The 22,130-nt window shown below is 40.8% G+C and overlaps 3 protein-coding genes across 4 annotated transcripts; 1 reads left to right on the top strand and 2 right to left on the bottom strand.

The window, feature by feature from the left end:
* Positions 1 to 1,512: 1,512 nt before the first annotated feature.
* Positions 1,513 to 4,711, bottom strand: LOC115752792. The gene is made up of 3 exons (XM_030691157.2): positions 4,475 to 4,711; positions 3,942 to 4,057; positions 1,513 to 2,232 (listed from the first exon to the last, which is right to left on the bottom strand). The coding sequence occupies exons 1-3, from the start codon at positions 4,595 to 4,597 to the stop codon at positions 1,974 to 1,976; spliced, it is 498 nt and encodes a 165-aa protein (XP_030547017.1). The 5' UTR covers positions 4,598 to 4,711; the 3' UTR covers positions 1,513 to 1,973.
* A 1,131-nt stretch (positions 4,712 to 5,842) lies between these two features.
* On the bottom strand, positions 5,843 to 10,097 carry LOC115752790 (peptide chain release factor PrfB2, chloroplastic). Of its 2 annotated transcripts, XR_004016794.2 has the most exons (8): positions 9,562 to 10,097; positions 8,682 to 8,894; positions 7,880 to 7,981; positions 7,547 to 7,684; positions 7,033 to 7,337; positions 6,726 to 6,879; positions 6,017 to 6,632; positions 5,843 to 5,966 (listed from the first exon to the last, which is right to left on the bottom strand). XR_004016794.2 is itself a non-coding variant. In XM_030691153.2 (7 exons), the coding sequence occupies exons 1-7, from the start codon at positions 9,991 to 9,993 to the stop codon at positions 6,498 to 6,500; spliced, it is 1,479 nt and encodes a 492-aa protein (XP_030547013.1). In that variant the 5' UTR covers positions 9,994 to 10,097; the 3' UTR covers positions 5,909 to 6,497. The 2 variants fall into 2 exon arrangements, 1 of the variants encoding a protein (XP_030547013.1); XM_030691153.2 differs by having other exon boundaries at positions 5,909 to 6,632.
* A 5,923-nt stretch (positions 10,098 to 16,020) lies between these two features.
* LOC115752858 (pyrophosphate-energized vacuolar membrane proton pump-like) lies at positions 16,021 to 20,145 on the top strand. Its single transcript, XM_030691248.2, has 8 exons — positions 16,021 to 16,480; positions 17,296 to 17,870; positions 17,972 to 18,351; positions 18,445 to 18,531; positions 18,650 to 18,980; positions 19,076 to 19,486; positions 19,587 to 19,646; positions 19,727 to 20,145. The coding sequence occupies exons 1-8, from the start codon at positions 16,258 to 16,260 to the stop codon at positions 19,931 to 19,933; spliced, it is 2,274 nt and encodes a 757-aa protein (XP_030547108.1). The 5' UTR covers positions 16,021 to 16,257; the 3' UTR covers positions 19,934 to 20,145.
* Positions 20,146 to 22,130: the final 1,985 nt, after the last annotated feature.

Genomic DNA, 22,130 nt, shown 5'->3' with positions numbered 1-22,130 from the left:
AGTGAAATTCCTCTGTTCCATTGTCAGCATTAGCTTGAAATTTCCTCATGTGGTAAAGAGAGATTATAGACGGATCAAATTAAACGCGCCTATAAAAACAAATTGACCAACGCAAAACAAAGCAACTAAAAGAACGTTAAAAAGTTTATCGAAATATGCCAACAAACAAAAAAAAGTTGATTGGATTTATGAGTTAAACCGTCATATGTATCGACTCCATATATCTTCCTCAAACCCAACATTTAGTTATGGAATTGAGTCCATGTGACAGACTTCTATATGTGTCTCTTGGGATTTTTTTTTTCTTTTTTGGGGGCATTAGCACTGAAAAATGTTCATGTGTACTCCCTGTTTTTTTTTTTCCCTTCAATGGCGCTATATTTTTCGTTCTTTAGATTTTTTGAATCTGGTGTTCGCACTTCTTTGCATCAACAATATATGTATGTGCAGTTTGCTTCAGTACATGAAGCAGATTTGGTAGGAAAGTTCTACCTCGCAACGAGGAAATTAGTCTGGAAAGTGCTCGTGAACGGTCTGAAGAATAAGATGGAGATAAAATGGTCGGGCATTTTCGCTATGAGAGCCACTCTTGAAGAAAAAAAAGCCAGGAATCCTGGAAATAGAGGTTGCACATGATATATTATCTGACTTGAAATCGAAATTTTCTTACCATTAAACTAATGCAATCCAGTCACCGTCACCATCGTGCAGTTACACCAGCCGCCCACCTTCTACAAGGAGATTGATCCACAGCCCCCCCTTCCACAAGGAGATTGATCCGCAGAACCATCATCACCTGATTTGGATCCCGACAGATGATTTCACCGACGGCCAAGTTCTTATGTGCCGGTAGTTCGTTATCTTGTTGGATAAATTAGCCACATATTCCAGTATTTCCTGTCACAATATGATGATGAACTACAGTGTACATAAAAGACTTCTGATCCCTCTAACATGAAGTGATGCTTACTCTGTCTCTTCTCAGGAGGCACTATCTTGAATTTCCTTCTGCAGCTCAGCAGTTCTCAACAGAAACTACACGAAGCTTCTGAGCAGTGACCGTCGGTTGCTTGAGTTGAGCCAGAGAGACTTTCCAAGCAGTGCAAAAAAGACATTCTGCACGTTGCAAAGCTCTGGTTTCGAGAATTCACAAGTGACTCAAGTATCCAACAACCTATATCGGTTGCCTTCACGCCTTGCAGCTGCAATGGGTGAGACACAGGAACATGATGGATGCTGACAGTAAAGGGCAATTCAACTTATGAGCAACTTGCTTCTTTGATGCTAACAGTAATGGGCATTTTTATTTCTGGACAATGATTGTAGTCAAAAAGTAGAGTGTTCATATTGCTTTTCCGAGAACAAACAAAATCGGGATGAGAGCATTTTCTTCTCCACCTTGCAGTCTGTAATATGGTTCACAAACTTAATTTGTCGGATGCCTACACAGTTGGTATGCACCGTAAGCTTAACATTGAAAAGCATTTAAGAATATGCCCGAAACCCCTGACATTCACTATAAAAGGAACATGGATCACCTAAACCTTTACAGAAGCCAATGCATACAAAAATATGTTCAAAACTACAAGTTAATAGCCTCATTAGCAAGTATCTAGCATAACTACTACTGGTACTAAGACTAGAGATACAAAGTAAAAATGAAATACACACTCTTCATCACTATATCATAGCCCTCAACATGATATACCAACTAGAGCATAGAAACTATAGTTATATTCAAAACTGCAAGTCCTGTCATAAAACTGACAATGACATCTTCGCAAAGATGGTGCTTGACAGTTGCCATGCCGCTTCACATCCTGAAAGGACTGATAAAAAGTTTTGCTTAAAGGTCTCATAGAGGACTCTCTCACACATTTCATATAATTTCAGCTGAGTGGATCGTGTCCTCAAAGCGCTTAATAATGTAGGACTGCAAGAATTGCCTGATTCCTTTACAAATGCATCTACTCTCAGTTCAAATCACCAAAACTTCTCTTCTTTGAAGCAGAGTGGAATTCATCTGTTCCATTGTCGACATTAGCATGCTTCTCTTTGCCTCTGGACTCATCTTTTGCTCTATCTGGTTGTGCTTCGCCAAATAGTGGCGCTTCTCTTCCACTTAATCGACAGAAAACTCTTTCTACTGTCTCACTTATTTCTTTCCCCAGCCCATTACTGTCGAGAATTAACTCCCAAACTGATTTGGAGGCCTTCTCAAGCACTGGAGCCCTGCACAAAAATGAACACAAGCAAATTGATAAACATCCAATGTCCACCAGCAATGCACACCAATAAATTAGCTTCCTCCAGAAGTGGTTATGCCAGTCAGCCTAACAGGTGTGCCAACAATTGAATGAATCAACATACATCTTCTTCTAGTAAATGTCATACCTTTGGAAATCAAAAGGAGACGAACATATACTGAAAATGTTTCTGTATAGCTGCACAGAGCGCATAAATAGGGAAGAACATAGTAATTTACGGATCTGAATTATCTGAATAAAACTAATTGTGGTCCATACAACCAGCATGACTTTACACAGGATCTTTCCCTAAGAATAAACTTCCTTGATGAAACAAAGTTTAGCTGCAAACAGCTTGTCGTACGTTTGTTAAAACCGAGTGATTCAGCAAGAGTTGTACTGCGATCATTATCGGACACACACTTCAGTCACAATTTGCCCATGCAGAGCAGCCAGGAGAGGAGACTAATCCAATCTATTCACATCTTTGTTAGCTTGAAAAATGAATTCATCTCTTTCAAATTAATTTCTTAAGTCCGTCAACCCCCTCTAACATCTTCTCAGGGAGAGACAGCCATTTCCCCACCATCTTTTCTCAACTGGGGTTCAAGAAAATTAAAGATGACACTAACTTACAACTATAACCACAAAAGATGCTAGGAGGACAAGTCTGCTCATTCACCAACCCCTACAGCCACTCAACCTGCCCTTCCCTGAGAGAGAGAGAGGATGCTTGAGGAATGAAAGAATCGCATTTTATCTGTCTTAGGTCTGTGAGCTCCACTTATGATTGGACAAAAAAAAATATTTAACTCTAACTGCAGTCGACATGTATTACCAAGATACTTGGAATTTGTGAAGTTGATACCGAAGATTAAGTGAGCTATGCTTCCCTTTTAAGGTCTTCCCAATTTGTTTCCAACATTTACAAGTCACAATTCCCATCGATCAATGTCATGCTTGGAAAAGGGGGAGTTGAAATTCAAGATTGGAATCTTACTTTGACAACTATGTTATCTTGCTACCAAGATGCAAACGAGCATGTTTCCACAGAACCAACGCCTTCTGAACCCCATACCACCCATTTATTATTTGCCAACATTATATTTAAAATTTTACATGCAATCAACAAGGGTACTCTTACAGTTTAGCACCGTATATAGGGAGTATTTTTTCAGTTCTTTTATGTCCTTCCCCACCATCTCAAATAGGCATGTTCGGGAAGGTAGGTATCAAAATCTAGACTTCTCAATTCTTGGTAAGGGTGGACAACCACCGGCCATTCCCTTGCTCCTGCATTTTAAAGGGAGAAGACTTGCTGGTAGCACCAAGGGTACTCTTACAGTTTAGCACCGTAACTACTACTGCAACATCGAACCCCCCCCACCCTCCCCCCCGCACCCGCACCCGCACCCGCACCCGCACCCGCACCCGCCCCCTCCTTTTGACAGTCAACTCTTTCAGTGAGAGACTAGGAATACATGGATGACACAAAGATCAAGATGGCCGAAAGCCACATTAATAAGCACTAGATTGCACCTCAAAACTGTTGTCCCTATAGCTCATTGAGAAAATGCATTTACTACCCTAGCAACGGGGAGGGAGTTAACAAGTTTGAAGCATGAATGAAATGCTAACGTGCACAACCAGCTATGTGATGAAATAACTCGAACTGAAAAGAGAGTATATTCTTACTCTAGCTCCTGGCGCAGAGCATCGAATAGCTCTCTCTTGGTCTGTTTTTCGGCTCCCGGGGTATTAAGAACTTTGCTCTGCTCTGCCATTTTAATTGTGGTGCTCTTCAGCTCTTCCTGCAAACCGGCATCCGGATAAGAGAGAAAAACAAGAAACTTTAAGCAGCTAAAGAGTAAATGCAAAGAGAAGCCAAAGCAGAATGTCAACAATTGCGCAACAACGAGTATCAGAGCAACGAGTCCTCCTTTCCTGTGCTAAGAAACACGATTAAACGAAGAAAAGCCAAGAGCTGACGATCACGTATAGATTTCCCCCCCTAAATTCACACGAGAGGCCACTAAAACGAACCAATTAGTCCGAAAAAACGCCACGCACGATGCAATAGCTGCTAAGTAGCTAAAAACAATCTAGCCTCCATTGAATCTCTCCAGGGATCGGCGAAAACTCGTAGCCGCGCCAACCCCACGAACCCCCCCACTCGAATCATCCAAAAGGGCAACAGAACTTCACAGAAAAAGGGAGAGGGAGCTTACGTTGGCTTTGAGCTGATTGATGATCTTCAACCGGAGAGCGTCGATGGTGCCGTCGTTCATGAGCGACTCCAAGACGTCTTCTGGGGTAATCACCGAAGCTGGAGAGGAGGAAGAAGACGCCATTGGCGCGACCTGTTTCCCTCCTCTTCCTCGCAGATCTTGCTTGAGCCGAGAGCCTCGCTCCCTGCAAAAGTCGCTGCTTTTGTTATCGGTCGGAGACCGCGGCTCCGATACGGGAAACAATAGGGCACATGCCCAAAAAAAAAAAAAGTTGCAAAATCAAGAACAGAAAATTGACAAAGATTTACAAATCTATGCACGAGAATTAAAAATAACAAGCATGATTTCTTAAAAAAAAAAATTAGATGGATGTTAATTATAATAATGCGACGGAATCTCCAAAAGGATATACAAGATAATTTGGAATTCAATTTGAAAATTTGGGGATAGAGAGAGAGAATGGCATAATGTATAATCGTGTTAGAGATAAACGAAGATTTCCAAATCTATATTTAATTAGATTGTGGTGAGAGAAAGAAAAACGACCGTAAAAAGGAAAACTACCTCCTTCCCATGAAAATTTCTGTTGGATTTTTTAAGTAATTTTCGAAAGAAAAGAGTCGTGAGATTAAAGTCATTTTCAAAAATTGTGTGAAATTTTTGAAATAGTGATGTGACTACTTATCACAATATTTGACACAGTAAATTTAAGAATAAAATGCAATTCGTGAAAGTTAATGAGATATCTTGCTCGACATCACACTTAACATAGACTAATGCGGACCAAAAAAGAAGTAACATAAACGAATATGCAATGTGCGAACAAAACTTTGGTTTTATCCATTATTCGTTACATGTAGACAAATTGTAAAAGAAACACTAAAATTGACTTTGCCAAAAAAAAAAAAAAAATTGAAGTTCCTTTCTTGTTATTTTCGAAATTAAATCAAGTTGCTGAAACAAAAGGGATATGAGTTCAATTCCGTAATTTTAAAGACGGAAATTGTGCACAAAAAGGATACGAGGGAATTTTGATGTTTTGAGATTGTATCCATAACAAACTCCGACTAATAAGATGTAGAAAACGCCAAAAAGAAAAAAAAGGCAGAATATTTGGCAAGTTTGTACATTCATAACTACCAAATTTTTGTTAATGAATTCCAAATTACAGTCATTCACGGATATCCATCTTGTTCTTCACAGATGTTAGTTTTGTCATCCTGGGTATTTATGAATTATAAAGAGATGCCATTTTTCTCATCAAGTAAAACAGCAAGAACCCTCGTTGGCAAAAAAAAAAAAAAACATTATAGGTACATAGAGTAGGCTTATGTAAGATGCTGACCAAACACATGACAACACTGTTGTGGCATGAAATTTAGCCTTTTGAGAGTAACTAAAGTCTCCAGCACATTGCACTTGAATGATCGTGTGGCGAGAAACTTCACAAGTTAAGCAGCTAAGTCATTTGTTCATACAAGAGCTCATAAAACTTCACAAGTTAAGCAGCTAAGTCATTTGTTCATACAAGAGCTCATAAACCCAAGAACGTCCAACATTCTTGGGTCATCAAGATCAAATCTCTACCCACTTGGAAAAGGTGGATTCGGTAAGGCAAACTGAAAAAAAGGAAGAAGACGAAGAAGAAGCGAATCCTGCTTCATCAAAAGGCGCCTAACATATCTTCATCACTTACCCAGCTATGTGGTGACATCATATGCGGAGGTCTGATTCTGCTAGTTTTCTTCACCCATTTGCTGCCATTTACACGGAAAAATATATGCTACTCTGGTCGTCAAGTCGAGAACCACTTCAACTGCTATGGCTGTTGACAAAAAATTAGTCATCCGAAGACAGTGTATAAGAAGCTAGAATCTTTCAGCATGTACCACAACTTAAGATGCAGCTGAGGCCCATTTTCCCACACCCTAGTGCCAATCATGAATTTGTCCTTGCTAGGGATGCAGGATGTAGTCATCTCTGCTGCAGGACCAAAACTCGAGTGAGAACCAATTAGATAGATTCATGGGCTGGCTTCATCTTTGTCCATCAAGTCTGACAAGTAGCTCAAGATGAACCCATCCAGATCTCCCTCTAGGACGGAATCAGGGTCAGAAACCTCATAGTTAGTCCGGAGATCCTTGACCATCCGGTAAGGCTGCACGGGGAGAAAATGACAGTCAGAAAGAGCTTTCTACACAACCGAAATAAAATGGTTTTTAAGAGGAGAAGAGCAGATGCTACGGCATACGTGAAGGACATAGGAACGAATTTGGTTGCCCCAACTTATCTCTGTAAGAGATTGTGTATGTTGTGCATTCATCTGAGCCTGTCGGGCCATCTCAAGCTGGTCCAACCGAGACTGGAGCACCGCCATTGCTGAAGCCTTGTTTTGATGTTGTGATCTGCAATATCAGAAAAAGGTGACAACAGAACTCAGCGCCTCAAAAAAAGGAATGAATGGGCATCCTGTAGGGTAAATCCAAATTTCCAAATTTCATTATGGTGCAGCAATGAGTCAACAGTGCAAAAATTTAAAATAGGTTGATTCCGTCTACCTCTCATTTTGGCAAGTCGCAGTTACTCCAGTAGGAATGTGAACTATTCTCACAGCACTCTCGGTTGTGTTAACATGCTGTCCGCCAGCTCCCCCAGCTCGAAATCTCTCAATTCGAAGATCAGATTCATTTATTTGCACATGGGAAAACCCCTCACCCAAGATTGGAATTACAGCAACAGCAGCAAATGAAGTATGTCGCCGTTTGTTACTGTCGAATGGTGAGATTCGTACCAACCTATGCACACCTACTTCAGCCTTGGCGTATCCAAATGCATATTCACCATCCACTTTAATTGTTGCTCGCTAAAACACACACACGCTAGTCAGCACAATTAGCAACTCAGCTACAGAAACAGAGTAATCTAGGGCAAAGTAAAAAGAAGGAAGAGCTACATGCATATAGCTAAATATACTTCGCACTTTGAAATATTATACTTAAATAGGCTTCTTGCAGGGGGAAAAAATACAACAAGGAATTTAGTAACATGTGAAACAATGGTAAGGAGGTGAACCTTGATTCCCGCAATCTCACCAGGCATTTCATCCACCACAGTTACTCCGTATCCTCGGTGTTGAGCCCACATTTTGTACATATTCATAACCATTGCAGCCCAATCCATGCTCTCAGTGCCCCCAGCTCCTGCTTGCACCTTTATACATATATGAGCAAAGCATTGAATTCTTAGGTTGTCCAGGCACTAAAGAAGATAATGTTGGGTGTGGGTAAGCTCAAACTCACTTATGCATCCTATAAGAGGCTCGCCCAAAATGTAAAAATATGCAGCACATATAAGTGCTCATAACAAGCACATGACAATTACGAGTTAAGAAGGCATGATTCGGACCTCTATGAAACAAGAGCAAGAATCATGCTCTCCAGCTAACAAAGCTTCAAGCTCTTTCTCTTTTGAAAATCTTCTCATCCTGAGCAAAGCTTTCAATGATTCCTGCACTAACAGAAAGAAGAAATGATGCCAACACACTTGTAAATGCAGCAAGGAAGCAAAGCACTAGCAATTTGCAACCCAATAATTCAAAAGGAGAAATAATAATTTGACTATAAGGGGACAAAAGAAAATGAATGAGAACCATACAGATACCAGGGAGAAAATTCAAAAGCGACAAGACATGAACATGGGATAGGGATCCTAGTATTGCATTGTCCAATCTAAATTATAGTACACATTACACGTGTAAAGTGTATCATGCTAACTAACAAGCATAACAATGCCGATATGCCAGCAAGTAGATATCTGGGATTTAGGTAATTGTGAAACTTGGTCTGATGAATAACAAATCCTACTTGCAACTGCTGCACCAGTGGTAGGGTGCAATTGTTTCTCAGTTACTCCCTATACTCTTCACACCATGATCTTTTAATATGTGAGTTAAATAAACACACTACTAATCTCGAAAAACAAAGTTTGGCTCATTTAGAGGGTGTTCAAGAAGGCTGCCGAGATCGTATACAATGCTGTTTGGACCCCCTCCCTCTTGTATGAGGTGTGTTGCCATCGTCTCTTTCTCCTGCCAAACCGTTCCGTCGATAACTTGTCCTGACTTAATATAGACTGGAAGAGTAGCACAGCACAGGACACGACATGAAACAGGGACAATACATGCCTAGTGAGGAAACCAGGAGCCCACCGATTCCAAGTCGGCATCATTATCTTCCCGAGCAAGCTTTATCATGTCAATATGCTCAAGCAACTCCTGTTCGAATTCCATCACCTCCTTCATCTTACCCATGAGGTTACCATGTTCACGGCTTATTTTTCCAGCATGTTGAGGATCATCCCAAAGGTCCAGCTTATCCAATTGTGTTGACAACAGCTCCAACCTCACCAACATTTTCTTCCACTGTCAGAAGTACACAAAATCATCATCAAAAGTCGAAATCTAACCACTGATTTTTTTTTTATGGCAGATTTTCGGTAGCTCAACTTGAAGAACATATAAGAAAGCTACAATTTGGACCAAAGAGAAGTTGATGCAGGAGCAGAATCCTAGTTCTAGTATTTTAAGTGTTTTCTTTGTCATCAGTTTCTCTTGATTCAATATATGCAGTTAGTTTCTATAAACCCTAGAATATATATTTCTCTATTCCAACTTAAATCCAACTCCATTTTAGCCCACTTTGTTGTTCTTTTTGCTATCTTTTGCGCCTCCAACTACATCAAATTGGCATCAAGAGTCCCTCGTTAGAGTTTTACCTACATCAGAAGTAGCATTACCACTCACACAATTAACTTATGACACACCGGAAATGCCAACATTTTTTTAACTAAAAGCATAAAAAACGCACTTTGATGATTGACCTTCACTCTCAAAGCCCGGTTACGGCACCAAGAATATTCAAAATGTGAACTTTAGGCACCAAATTCTAGGAATTCCCTAAGACTTTGTGGACTGCGACACGAATGAAAATGCAACTTTCCCCATCTAAAATGAACGTGTCTGAGTAATCTACTCCGATCACTAATTAGCAACTCAATGATAAATTAAAATCAAAAAGACATTGTTCTACCTGCAAGCGCCGCTTGATTAAGCTTATGGACTGAGCGATGGCGGCGGCATGGCTCTTCCAATCGCTCTCGCTCTCTTCGAGGATCGTCCACTGATTGGAAATGATTCCCTCCACCGTCAGGCCATCGGAGGTCGCGGGTTCGATGGTGGGTTGTGCAGCGAACAGTCGCAAGCCCCCGAAACGCACCGGGCAGCTGCTTTTCCCCAATGCCTCCTCCAAATGACGCACCCAACCTGCACCCAACCGTGAACAGGAACCAGCGACGAAGCCACAGCTGCGAATGCGAGAGGGTTTCGGGACTTCATACTGGGATGTCGATGGAGTGGCGGAACTGAACAGAGAGCGAATGGAGAAGGTTCGCAATGCGCAATTTGGAGAATGCGAAGAAGATCTGATGCGCGATCTCAGGAAAATTGCAGGCATGTTTTGCATCGAATGGAGGCGGTTGAGTAGAATTGGTGAAATCGAAGCAACAATTGGGGAAGACGAGGCTCGTACCCTTCGCCTGAGCAAATCAAATGAACTGTGTTCATAACTTTTGGGGGTTTTCAGAGTGTAGGGTTTATGGGAGGGACCCAATCGAAAGTAGCTCGAGCTTGATGGGTCAAAAATCAAAAAATCAAAATTTGAAGAATTCGCATGCAAAAGAGATTTTCAATAGGGTTAATACCATGAAAAACCCTAAACTGGTACACCCGTGACAAATTTACCCCAAACTATTTTTTTGACCACAAAAAACCCCAAACTGGTACATATGTGACAAATTTACCCCAAACTATTTTTTTTACCACCAAAAACCCTAAACTGGTATATTTGTGACAAATTTACCCTAAACTAATTATTTTGACCACGAAATACCCTAAACTGGTACACATGTGACAAATTCACCCCCCGTTAAATCGTCACTTTGTTTTGGCTTTTGGTCCGCTACGGTATGGGAGGACACAACCCTTGGTGCTCCACCCATCCGTGCGCTATGGATGGTGTTATCGTACAAGAAGAGACTACCGAAGGAAGGAGGTTCACGATTTGACATAAATAGGTAAGCCTTAGGGGCGGCCAATGGCGAAGATCCCGACCATGGAGATCATGGGGATAACCTGGTAACAATGATACGAAAAGCAAGTCTTCGATCTTACAAAGAAATGCGATGGCTCGAAGACCTCGTCTCTAATGCTTTTGCCTTCCACGAGACCGTACTTGTCAGATCTCAAGATCGCCTATCTCAAATTGATAAACCAGTAACAAATAGAGGGTTAAAACCCCATATTGATATACCCGTCAACTATCACATGTCACTAAATCAACAATTTGATAGTTAAATTTAATGAAAATTAACGGAGGGTAAATTTGTCACATGTGTACCGGTTTAGGATAAATTTGTCACAAGTGTACCAGTTTAGGGTTTTTTGTGGTCAAAAAAATAATTTGGGGTAAATTTGTCACAAGTGTACCAGTTTGGGGTTTTCCATGGTATTAACCCTTTTCAATATGACCCCATGTTTCATTGTGTGTGTGTGTTTTTTTTTTTTTTTGCGAAATCACATATGCCCGTGATCTCTTAGGGCCTGTTTGGTAACGTTTTTGTTATTCTGATTATGTTCTCCGGAACAAAAAAGAATCAGAAACATATTTGGTAATACAAATAATTCTGATTCTGATTCTGCTCTTGCTCTCGAGAACACTTTTGGATTAAAAATGAGAATAAAAGAAAGTTTGTTTTCTAAAAAAAGAATACTTTTAAGAATCAAAAAGGCAATGATAGTCTTCTTTCATTTTTGTCGGGCACCTGTGAGGCGTGGGCTAGGTCAACCCGACCCTATCCGAATAATTTTATTAATAAAAATTTCAAGAATTAATTAAAAAAATCAGAAAATGATGAAAATTCCAAAAAATGGAAAATTCATAAAAAAAAATCTCAAAAATTAGGAGATGGGTCATTTCAATTAGTCAATTCTATTTTTGGTGATTTTACCTTCCAATTTCTCCCAAATGACGATTTTGCCCCTCATAGGCAAATCATTTCAAAAAATCCCGAAAATTCCCAAAAATCTCAAAAAGTAAGAAATTGGTTCATTCAACTGGCCAATCCTATTTTTTGTGATTTTGCCTTCCGATTTTTTCTAAGCCTTGTCTGATTTGTTGATAGAGTACCATGCTGCATTAGTGATCATCCACATGATATCCATGGGTAAAAATGAGCCACCTATGTGGTAGAGATGAAATTTATCCATTTTGAGCAATAAAAGATAATAAGAGTCACCTCTTTCGTATGCATATCCACAAGAGAAGCATGGGAAAACAACAATTTTAGCGTATTATCCTTCCGGTCAAAAAGATGTCATGGTGCAAGAGGATCGCAAATGTCGGGTTTGAGAAAAGTCATCAAATGTGATTATGTAATTATTTGATTTAAATGACAAATTGGAAAGAGAAATTATTTCCCAAAATAGAAATTTTATGTAGTTACTAAACGTGTTTCTATTCCAAGAACAGAAATTTTATGTAGTTATCAAACGCGTTTTGATTTTTTAAAACTCATTCAAGGAACAGAATAAAAAAAAATTATTCTAATCAAAATAACTTTTTTAGAATAGAAACGTTACCAAACGGGACCTTATTGTTCAAACGTCTATGATCTCTTATTGTTCATTGAATTAATATTTAAAAGAGCAAATGTTTTAAAAAAAATTTGAAAAAGGTTAATTTGTATGAAGAAAAATGAGATATTCCAAGTTGGGGTGTGCAAAGGAATCGGGATTGGCTGTTAGGGATTGTTATAATGACTGTCAAATAAGCTACTTAGAGAATTACCAATATATGAAGCTCCTTTCTTTCTTTTGGATTTGGACATTCGGTTAATGCTTTCTCGCCTCTGAAACTGCAGACATCAAACATAAAAGAAGACAGGTATAATTATAAGGGTTGCGTTAGCGACTATCCTTCGCTTGGGTCCGCCCTATCAACTCTATTCATCTCTTTTTTCCAAAGAATATTTAGGGATCTCTCTTCTTCATAGATCTTGAAACCAGATCAATATCCATTTCTCAATATATATATATATATATATATATATATATATATATATATATATATGATATAGAGAGAGAGAGAGAGAGAGAGAGAGAGAGAGAGAGAGAGAGAGAGAGAGAGAGAGATCTATCTGGGCTTCCTCTCTGAGGATAAATCTCTATCTCAATAATAACTTTTCTCTACAGCGTAAGCCCACCTGACATTCCTTTCTATCATTCATTCCTAGATAGCTGTGGTCTTCCAAAATACATATGGAAGATTGTGAAATCCCATCCATTTCTCGATTCCAAGCGTGGAACCGCACATCTGCCCATTCGGATCGAACCGACATATATAGTTAAAAAATTCCAGCTCACTTTAAGTGAAAATGAGTCTTTCTAGCTTGCTTTTTTCCTTTTTCCTTATAATCATATTCGTATCTAGTGGTCCTTAAAATATAACACACATCAAAATGCTTCCCTTTACCCTACTGTCTTTCTCACCCCTCTCACAGGTGCTCCGTTGAGATTAACGTCTCCTACTTGGATGTTGCTTTTCTCAATGTGAGCCTCTATCTATTTCTGTCCCTCGCCACTTACTCACAAATGCATCTCTTTGAACGTCCAATCATAGCTACTGAGCATTGATGTGTATATTTTATTTTGGTTGACTCAATCTGATATTTTGAAATAAGAATATGCATAGCAATTGAGATTGTAATGAAAAATTTAAGCTTAAACAAATAGTTCTTCAAAGTTTATTTGGCTTTCTATCAAATGATAAGCAAGAAACGAAACCAAATGTCCAAATGAGAGCATTCATCCTAAAATCACACTAAGCAAGGCCCTAACGCAGATTTTGTTATTATTCTTACCTTTTCCTTGCAAAGAAGTACCCACATAGAAATTAGGTTCACCATGATATTAATTGATGAATGCAAAGTAGGCAGTTCCATGTTTCATTGTGGGAACCGCACATCCGAACTACGCTCACCCCTAATTTCAAGTTTCAATAAATTTACGTAATCATGAGATTAGGGAGATTCAAATTCAAATTTGAGACGTGACATATTTGTGAGATTGCTTAACACTTCTTTGTAATTGTAAGTTACGATCAATACTCGGTTTGTTTTGCAGAAAATGAGCAAGTTAGAAAACACTTTTCAAAAAATGATCATCTATATCGTTTAGACACAAACTGTTGTTCATAATGGAAATATTTTTCATCGGCTAATTATTTCAAGTGATATACACAATCATTTTTAGGAAAATGTCTTCCAAATCAATTACTTTCCACGAAACAAATGGAGGCTTAGCTCGTTCAATTAGCATAAGTAAAAAACTACAAACTACAAATATGTGAAAGTTTACAAAAGTTATTAAATTACGTGCAGAAAATACTCAACATTAGGTGCGTGAAGATCACCTGTAATTTTGCAGATGAGAAATCTATTCCTGATTACGTGTACAACCGAACTTACTATCCTAAATGGAAAGTGACAATCAAAGTGGAGAAACTCTAATAGCTTATATAGTGAAAAATTACTTTTACTATTAGAAAGTTACTAATCAAATGAATAATTATCAAGTATTTAATCACAAACCCTTACTAGAGTAGCCAAAGCGAATTATTTGATTATTCATAAGTTGAATTACTTTTTCTCTTGATAACTTGCTAGCCATATGAAAAAAAAAAAAAGGATCTACTATATCTTTTTACGTAATTAACTTTTCCTGACATGGAAATTTACAAATATTAGTTTTTTTTTGTCAAAAAGTAATAGTTGAAAACAATAATTGCTGCAATAACTTGATTTCTGATAGAAAGGTCGCTTGAGCCATAACCTACTGAGACATTAAAAATCTACCGATCTTTCTGTGTTTAAATGAACTCTGTCACTATGTGCCAGCAAAAACCCTTTAAATAACATCATTATAAAATTTTATTTAATTAATCATGCGCTAACTTTTCTAATGACATAAAAAGTCAATGCTTTAAAAAAATTAAAGTAGCTCACCTAAAAGGAGAAGAACGACTCCTACCCAAAAACTACAAGGCAAAATTCGATTCTTTATTTTGAAATTGAACTCGATTAAGAACTCGAGACAGAGAGAAGAAAGTGAATTTGGATTCGATCCTATCCACCCCTTCTAGGGTATGGATAACAAAAGTCTATGAGGGCTCCACCAGCCCATTGCGACCATTCACACCAGTGAAATGCATGGATAAGGTTCATCTTTTCCCTTGGCCAAGAACAAAAAACTCTCCCTTCTCAGGATGGTTCCAATACAAGGAGATCAGTACGTGGCAATGGCATGGCTATTGGCTGCTTTCAGAATGCACGACTCGAAGCACATCATGAGATGGACAAACTCCATTGGCTTTTGAGTACGACTCTGATGGCCGTTCCTCTCATTACCATCTGTTGATGTGACTCTGAGGAGCATCACCGGTTGACACATGTGAATTCATGATGCTCCTCTTCCTCATTCTTATCATTGCGGTTGGAAATTTCCGGCTCTTGACCATGGTGGGCCTTTGAAAAATTCACAAAGGAGCTTATCTTCTTGCCGAACCTGATCGTGGCATGGTGAATTTCTTCGTCTTTAGCAGATAGGAAAGGAGATGGACTAGGGTAAAATCCTGAAAGCAACTGCTGATTAGCGCACAAATACAATAAAATAAAAAATAAAGATGAAAAGAGAAAAAATTTGAGATGTAAAAAGAATTTGAGAAGCTGACAGTATGATGCAATATCAATCGTAAATGTTATGAATAACAAAAATTATTTAGCAATCATGACGGAATCCATCTCTGAATTTTATGCCTAATATTCCACCATCATACCGCTATACTGTTATGCCAACGGGACGCTATCGCTATACTCATTCATTCATAAACTAAGGTTATATCTAATAAAGTCGAAAATTCTATAATAATTAGCGTTTTTCACAAGATAACGTTATCATATAGTCACTCATTAGCTATTTACGAGCTAATATTCATATTATCAACAAAATGAGAACTCAAATCATAAAAGTCCTCTGGCGGTCCAATAGAGTTGCCCCTTGCAAATCCTGTCGAGGCGGTGCCCGAAACCCCGCTCGCTTATCCAAGAGTGAAATCCCATGCTTTTGTGTCGGTAAACAGTATGAATCAAGCTCCCAACTAGAGGTGACAGCTAATGATACAGGATTGTATGGGCTAACATATCTAGACAAATGAAAAAACTTTTGACCCATTAATGCATATGCAAAGACTTAAACGTTTTCTTGTCTCGAACCTACCATGCCATGCTGACGTTGGCCAACTTTATCCATATCCCGACACATTGTAATTAACTTAGAGATCTCGGATATGGATCGAAGATCCCAAAAGCTGCCATTCAAACCTACTGGTATAGCACCCAAGTTTTAATCCAACAAGAAACCCTAAAAAGGAAGAGAAATCCCTCCCAACTTTGGAAAATGCAGAGCACCCTTCTTTTTTGTCCCATCCGTCGATCAAAACTACCGGTTCTCCAACATCTTCTTGGCCCCGTTTTGCATGGCCACTCAGAATATATCCTCCTACGTATAATGCACTTTTGCGCATCTCGGGAGGCTCAGAATCTGTAGCGGCACTCAAAAGACCCGTGGCTAACTTGTTCAGGCTAACGTGCAGTGATTCCTTGGTTGCTTGAGGATGTTGTGGGGTGATGTCGTGACCCAGGTTCTGATTCCTGGGTCTGCTCTGGTGGGCATTGGGTTTGCTCTGCTCCAGTGGCTCCTGGTGTCCAGAGTCAAGGTCTCCGAGGATGTCAATGGCTACCATGACAGCCTGATCGAGAATGAAGATCAGGAGGATGGTGTTGATCAGCTTGATGCTGTCATCAAGTGCTCTGAGATTCAGAATGCCATCGCTGTTGGTAAAGTCCCTGATTCAATCTTTTAAGAGAACTTCTCAGGGCTCTCTGTTTTTCTGTGACTTGTCTGTGATGGCTCTGGAGATAGTGAATTCTGCTTGCTGTGTAGATTATGAATGATGTATATATAGGTGTTGTGTTTGCCTTTGGAGAACTTGCTGTTGTCAAATATTTTCTTTTTTTTATCACTCCCTTGTTCTGTCATCTTTTGCTGCTAAAGATCATATGCATCAGACAAGACTCACTCTGGGCAGGCACCTTATATATTACCCAGCATCATCATCACAATGTTCTCCATTATTATACAAGCAGGGTAATATAGAATAGGACCAAAGTGATGTGCTGAACCAATCAAAAGCTGATCTTCAGCCAAGGAAATGCTCTGCCCGGCGAGAAACCTCGTCTCTACTAGTCGGACGGCCTGGTACTGTCTGAATGAACAGATACCAAAATATGATTTTATGTAATTCATATCTAAATTCAACTGATTACTGTTGGGTAGAGTTCAATAATTGAGGCGACTCTCTGGAAACAACTGGTGGTAATCTAGATTTTCAAACGACTTAGGCTTGTCCGACCGAAAAACCGGAAAATAACTGCTTATGCTTGTTTCAGGATTAGTCTAGCTCCATCTGCCGCTGAAGAACCATTTCTCCAGAATTTTACTGATTATTATGATTCTTAGTACTCTACTTGAAGTGTGAAACTTGGCAGAAGAGAAACAAAATGGATTATACCATTAGATTCTTTTTCTGCAGCATTGCTTCAACTTGGAAATTGATCCTAACTACATCGATACTTGACCATTTTTGTTCCAGGGGCGACATCTTTCCTATTTACTGAGTACAAGTACCTCAGCATCTTCGTGGGTGCATTTGGCGCCATCATTTTCCTCTTCCTCGGTTCAGTTAAGGGCTTTAGCACCGAAAGCGAACCTTGCACTTACAACCCGGGAAATCTCTGCAAACCGGCTCTGGCCAATGCAGTCTTTAGCACAGTAGCCTTCTTGCTCGGCGCTGTCACTTCTGTGCTCTCGGGTTTTCTAGGGATGAAGATCGCGACGTATGCCAATGCTAGGACAACTCTAGAAGCCAGGAAGGGTGTTGGGAAGGCATTTATTGTGGCCTTCCGGTCTGGCGCTGTGATGGGCTTCCTTCTCGCTGCCAATGGCCTTCTTGTTCTATATGTGTCCATCAATCTGTTCAAGATTTACTACGGAGATGACTGGGAGGGGCTGTATGAATCTATTACTGGTTACGGACTTGGCGGTTCTTCGATGGCGCTTTTTGGAAGAGTTGGCGGAGGTATATATACCAAAGCAGCTGATGTCGGCGCAGACCTTGTTGGGAAAGTCGAGAAAAATATCCCTGAAGACGATCCACGGAACCCAGCTGTAACTTTTTTCTTTTTCACTTCCTTCTACATCAGTCTAGAGATGAAATTGTTGCAAGTAATATAGGAATGGATATGCTCAATGAAGTGCTTGTTTTGCAGGTAATTGCAGACAATGTGGGCGACAATGTCGGGGACATTGCGGGAATGGGCTCTGACCTCTTCGGGTCTTATGCCGAATCATCATGCGCTGCGCTCTTTGTCGCGTCGATCTCTTCTTTCGGCACAAGCCATGACTACTCGGCCATGTCCTATCCACTCATCATCAGCTCGATGGGGATTGTCATCTGCTTGATAACAACACTATTCGCGACAGATCTTTCTGAGATCAAGCACGTGAGTGAAATTGAACCATCCTTGAAGCGCCAGCTTCTTATCTCGACCGTCCTGATGACTGCCGGCATCGCCATGGTCAGCTTCTTCGCTCTTCCAACGGAATTCACTATGTACAATTTCGGGACCGACAAAGTCGTGAAGAACTGGTACGCTTCCTGCTCTACCATCGTCATTTCGGATTCTTCTTTATTCTTACGCCTCCTAGAAGATTTTCGGTGATGTGATTAATATGCTCACAGGCACCTATTCTTCTGCGTCGCCACCGGCTTGTGGGCTGGACTTGTTATTGGCTATACCACGGAGTACTACACAAGCAATGCTTACAGGTGAGTTTTTGCTTCAGGATTTGTGACTCTTCATCTTGTGAATATATCAGATCATGTAGCATTGGTGGTCACCAAGGACGCATGTAAGTCCAGGACAGCTGACTAGTGATCGTATCAGTCCGGTGCAGGACGTGGCGGATTCGTGCAGGACTGGCGCTGCGACCAACGTGATTTTCGGATTGGCTCTGGGCTACAAATCAGTCATCGTCCCGATATTTGCTATAGCGATTGCTATTTTCGTTAGCTTCAGCTTGGCCGCCATGTATGGAATCGCTATGGCTGCGTTGGGGATGCTAAGTACTATTGCTACCGGTCTCGCTATTGATGCCTATGGACCTATCAGCGACAATGCTGGCGGGATCGCCGAAATGGCTGGAATGAGCCACAAAATACGTGAGAGGACCGACGCTTTGGATGCTGCTGGAAACACCACTGCTGCCATCGGCAAGGTAATGGCCTATCAAAATTTCGAATGATCATTTACCGTCAGCTAATGTGTGTGATTTGAAGAACCTCGTTACACCGTCCGCCTTTTTCTCTTCAGGGTTTTGCTATTGGATCAGCGGCCCTCGTCTCTCTCGCCTTGTTTGGTGCCTTTGTGAGCCGGGCAGGCATCACAATCGTCGACGTATTGACCCCGAAGGTGTTCATAGGCTTGATTGTCGGCGCCATGCTTCCCTACTGGTTTTCTGCCATGACGATGAAGAGCGTCGGGAGTGCGGCACTGAAAATGGTCGAAGAGGTCAGGCGGCAGTTCAACACCATTCCAGGTCTCATGGAGGGAACGGCCAAGCCTGACTATGCGAATTGCGTCAAAATCTCGACTGATGCTTCGCTGAGGGAAATGATACCGCCCGGCGCCTTGGTCATGCTCACCCCACTAGTCGCCGGTACCTTATTCGGAGTGGAAACTCTCGCAGGAGTTCTCGCCGGTTCGCTCGTCTCCGGCGTGCAGGTATCTAGCTATTGCCTTACCTTCTTCAAATCACAAGTACCGACATTTTTCGGTTCCAACATAACTGAATTGATGAATCTGGTTTTGGTTTCTGGTTTAGGTTGCCATTTCAGCCTCTAACACCGGTGGGGCATGGGACAATGCAAAGAAGTACATAGAGGTGAGTCCACTCGTGTGCCTCGCGCTTTGATCATGTCATCTGAATCGGCTCAAAGTCTAAATTGATCCGGGCGTGTGCAGGCCGGCGCTTCCGAGCACGCCAGAACGCTAGGGCCTAAGGGCTCGGATGCTCACAAGGCGGCCGTAATAGGCGACACCATCGGGGACCCCCTCAAGGACACATCCGGCCCTTCGCTCAACATCCTCATCAAGCTCATGGCGGTCGAGTCGTTGGTGTTCGCCCCGTTCTTCGCTGCTCACGGGGGCTTGCTGTTTAAGCTGTTTTGAACTCTGCCGGCCGCTCGAACCGGACCGCCAGCGCCGGCCCCCCTCTTCAACAGAGCATCTGCTGTAATTAGGACTCCTCTGTTGTAACCATGACAGTTTCCTTTCAATCGACCCCGCACGTTTTCAATATCAAGCAATTCCTAGCTTAGTCACCCGATTTCATGCAATCCGCAGCCCGATATTTTCTAATTAAATAACACACCAGCTCTGTGCGAATCGTCGCAAAAAAGCTCAAGCTAGTAGATAGAGAAAGTTATATGCAATTAATATTATTGAGAGCTCGTATCTAAATGACAAGTCGCTTTTACGATAAAAAAGGATTTGAGAAATAGAACTTGCTCATACATCGGAGCTCTTATATTTTAGTATCGTCAGCTCCCTCGAATGCATCTATGCTACAAATCAATTTTGCTCGGTGGTCAATTGAGGAATTAAGTTTTCTTATTATGGTCAAATGAACACTGAAGGTCTTCCAAAAGTTTATCAGGAAATCTTAAATCCTCCATCGATCAAATAATGCCCAAGTCCCTCGACTGTCCGACTCAGAAACTTTATGTCTTATCTTTGCAATTATCCTACTTTACCAAATTGTTAAGGGCGTGCATGACAATAAGAAGAGTGAATTTTTAACTATTGCCAAATAAATTTCTCCGATCAGAAATCAATTTTTGGGGCAAAAGTAGAAAAATAATCTTCTAGGACCAATTAGCGTCGGTGGTCGAAAATTTTTTACTTCATTTTAATTTTTTTAGCTTTCTCCAAAAAATATTTTTTATTATTAAAAATATTATTTACTTAAAAAAATATTTTTTTATTCACTAATTATTCCAAGCAATACATGCTATCATTTTAAGAATTTTTTTTCAAATCATTTATTTTTCGCGAAATAAATTGAGCCTTAATGATGTTCAATTTTGCTAGCTAATAAGGGCGCGCATGACAATAATTCTATTTCTCTACTTTTTTATTTTTCTGTTTTAGGGAATAGATTTGGATTAAAAATTCGTTATTTCATTTTTTTTATTTTCAAGATAAATTTTTGGCCCGAAAATAGGTTTGAAACAAAAATAAGAAGTAGAAATTTTCTACTTTTTCATTTTTGAAGCGAAAACAAAATTAAGAATTCTTCTCATTACTCTCTCTGTCTCTTGCGTCCCCATTGTCGATTGTAGCCCACTGCTGGTCTCTAGTCGTCCATTGCCAATCTTTGATCCATGGTTGTTGATTGTTGGTGATCGCCGATCGCCCATCGTCATTTGCCAATTGCCGTCCGCTGTTGGTCACCTCTCTTGCCTCCTTGCCACCATCCGCCAATGCCCATTCGCCGATCATCGCTGCCGATCGCCATCTGTCGGCCTCCAATCCCCAGCACTTGTTCACCTTTCTCCCCACCGGTTTCTATTCACCATACAAGGGTTGTTCGCCGCCGGTCCCCGACTCCCGTTCGCCCCTCGCAGCTCACCATCCACTTGCTGCTCTTTGTCGATCTCCGGCTCACCAACCGCCCTCCGCAAGTCTCCAGTCCCTGTCTTCCATTAGCCCTTCGTCATCAACAGGCCGCACTCCACCGATTGCTGGCCGAGGCCTAGCGGTCGGCCACCGTAGAAATATTATGCCGTTATCAAATGAGTTTATATTCCGGAAACGGAAAATTTGTGTCGTTATTAAATGCGTGTCTTTGCTCAGCATCTAGATAATAGAAATAAAAAAATCTATTTTTGGCCGGATATAGAGCTCGAAAAAAGAATAATTGTTATTCGCACCCTAAATTTTTTAAAAATGTTTGATAAGATTAATTTTTTTCTAACGACCAAATAGGTTGCCCGCTTTTGTGGGCTTATCTAATCCGACGGCTCATGTCCACTCATTAGAAACCAACGAACACAAAAATGGGCTTGTGTTGGAATATGTTTCGCACGTGCCAACGTTTGCAAGCATGCGAAATCTATCCCCAGGAAAATCCACCTGAGAAAAGGCAGCTCCAACTCCATAGGCCCACGTAGCTCGCGACACTGAAAATCCGTACACCTCGTCTGTAATTACCAATCTCTCTCCGCCACATCACTCCAATGACGAGGGACAATGACATGTCCACTTGCCATTGGTCCACGTCATCGCGTAACGTCCACGCGGGATGTCGACGCGCCACGTCAGGACCGATAGCGATGACCACTATATATCGCTGCCTGGACCACAC

The sequence above is a fragment of the Rhodamnia argentea genome, chromosome 1 (genome assembly GCF_020921035.1).
Source record: "Rhodamnia argentea isolate NSW1041297 chromosome 1, ASM2092103v1, whole genome shotgun sequence".
NCBI lineage: Eukaryota > Viridiplantae > Streptophyta > Magnoliopsida > Myrtales > Myrtaceae > Rhodamnia > Rhodamnia argentea.
This window is presented reverse-complemented; position numbering and strand designations above follow the sequence as displayed.

Bases quoted from the DNA above. Each gene is read 5' to 3' on its own strand.
- LOC115752792 (XM_030691157.2), bottom strand. From the start codon at position 4,597: ATGGCGTCTTCTTCCTCCTCTCCAGCTTCGGTGATTACCCCAGAAGAC. The intron at 4,058-4,474 runs GTAAGCTCCCTC...GCCGGTTTGCAG, and splicing joins TCAATCAGCTCAAAGCCAAC to GAAGAGCTGAAGAGCACCAC. The intron at 2,233-3,941 runs GTAAGAATATAC...ATTTTTGTGCAG, and splicing joins GCTCTGCGCCAGGAGCTAGA to GGCTCCAGTGCTTGAGAAGG.
- LOC115752790 (XM_030691153.2), bottom strand. From the start codon at position 9,993: ATGCAAAACATGCCTGCAATTTTCCTGAGATCGCGCATCAGATCTTCT. The intron at 8,895-9,561 runs GTAGAACAATGT...TACTTCTGACAG, and splicing joins TAATCAAGCGGCGCTTGCAG to TGGAAGAAAATGTTGGTGAG. The intron at 7,338-7,546 runs GTTCACCTCCTT...TGTGTGTTTTAG, and splicing joins GTGAGATTGCGGGAATCAAG to CGAGCAACAATTAAAGTGGA.
- LOC115752858 (XM_030691248.2), top strand. From the start codon at position 16,258: ATGTTGTGGGGTGATGTCGTGACCCAGGTTCTGATTCCTGGGTCTGCT. The intron at 16,481-17,295 runs GTAAAGTCCCTG...TTTTTGTTCCAG, and splicing joins TCAGAATGCCATCGCTGTTG to GGGCGACATCTTTCCTATTT. The intron at 17,871-17,971 runs GTAACTTTTTTC...CTTGTTTTGCAG, and splicing joins ACGATCCACGGAACCCAGCT to GTAATTGCAGACAATGTGGG.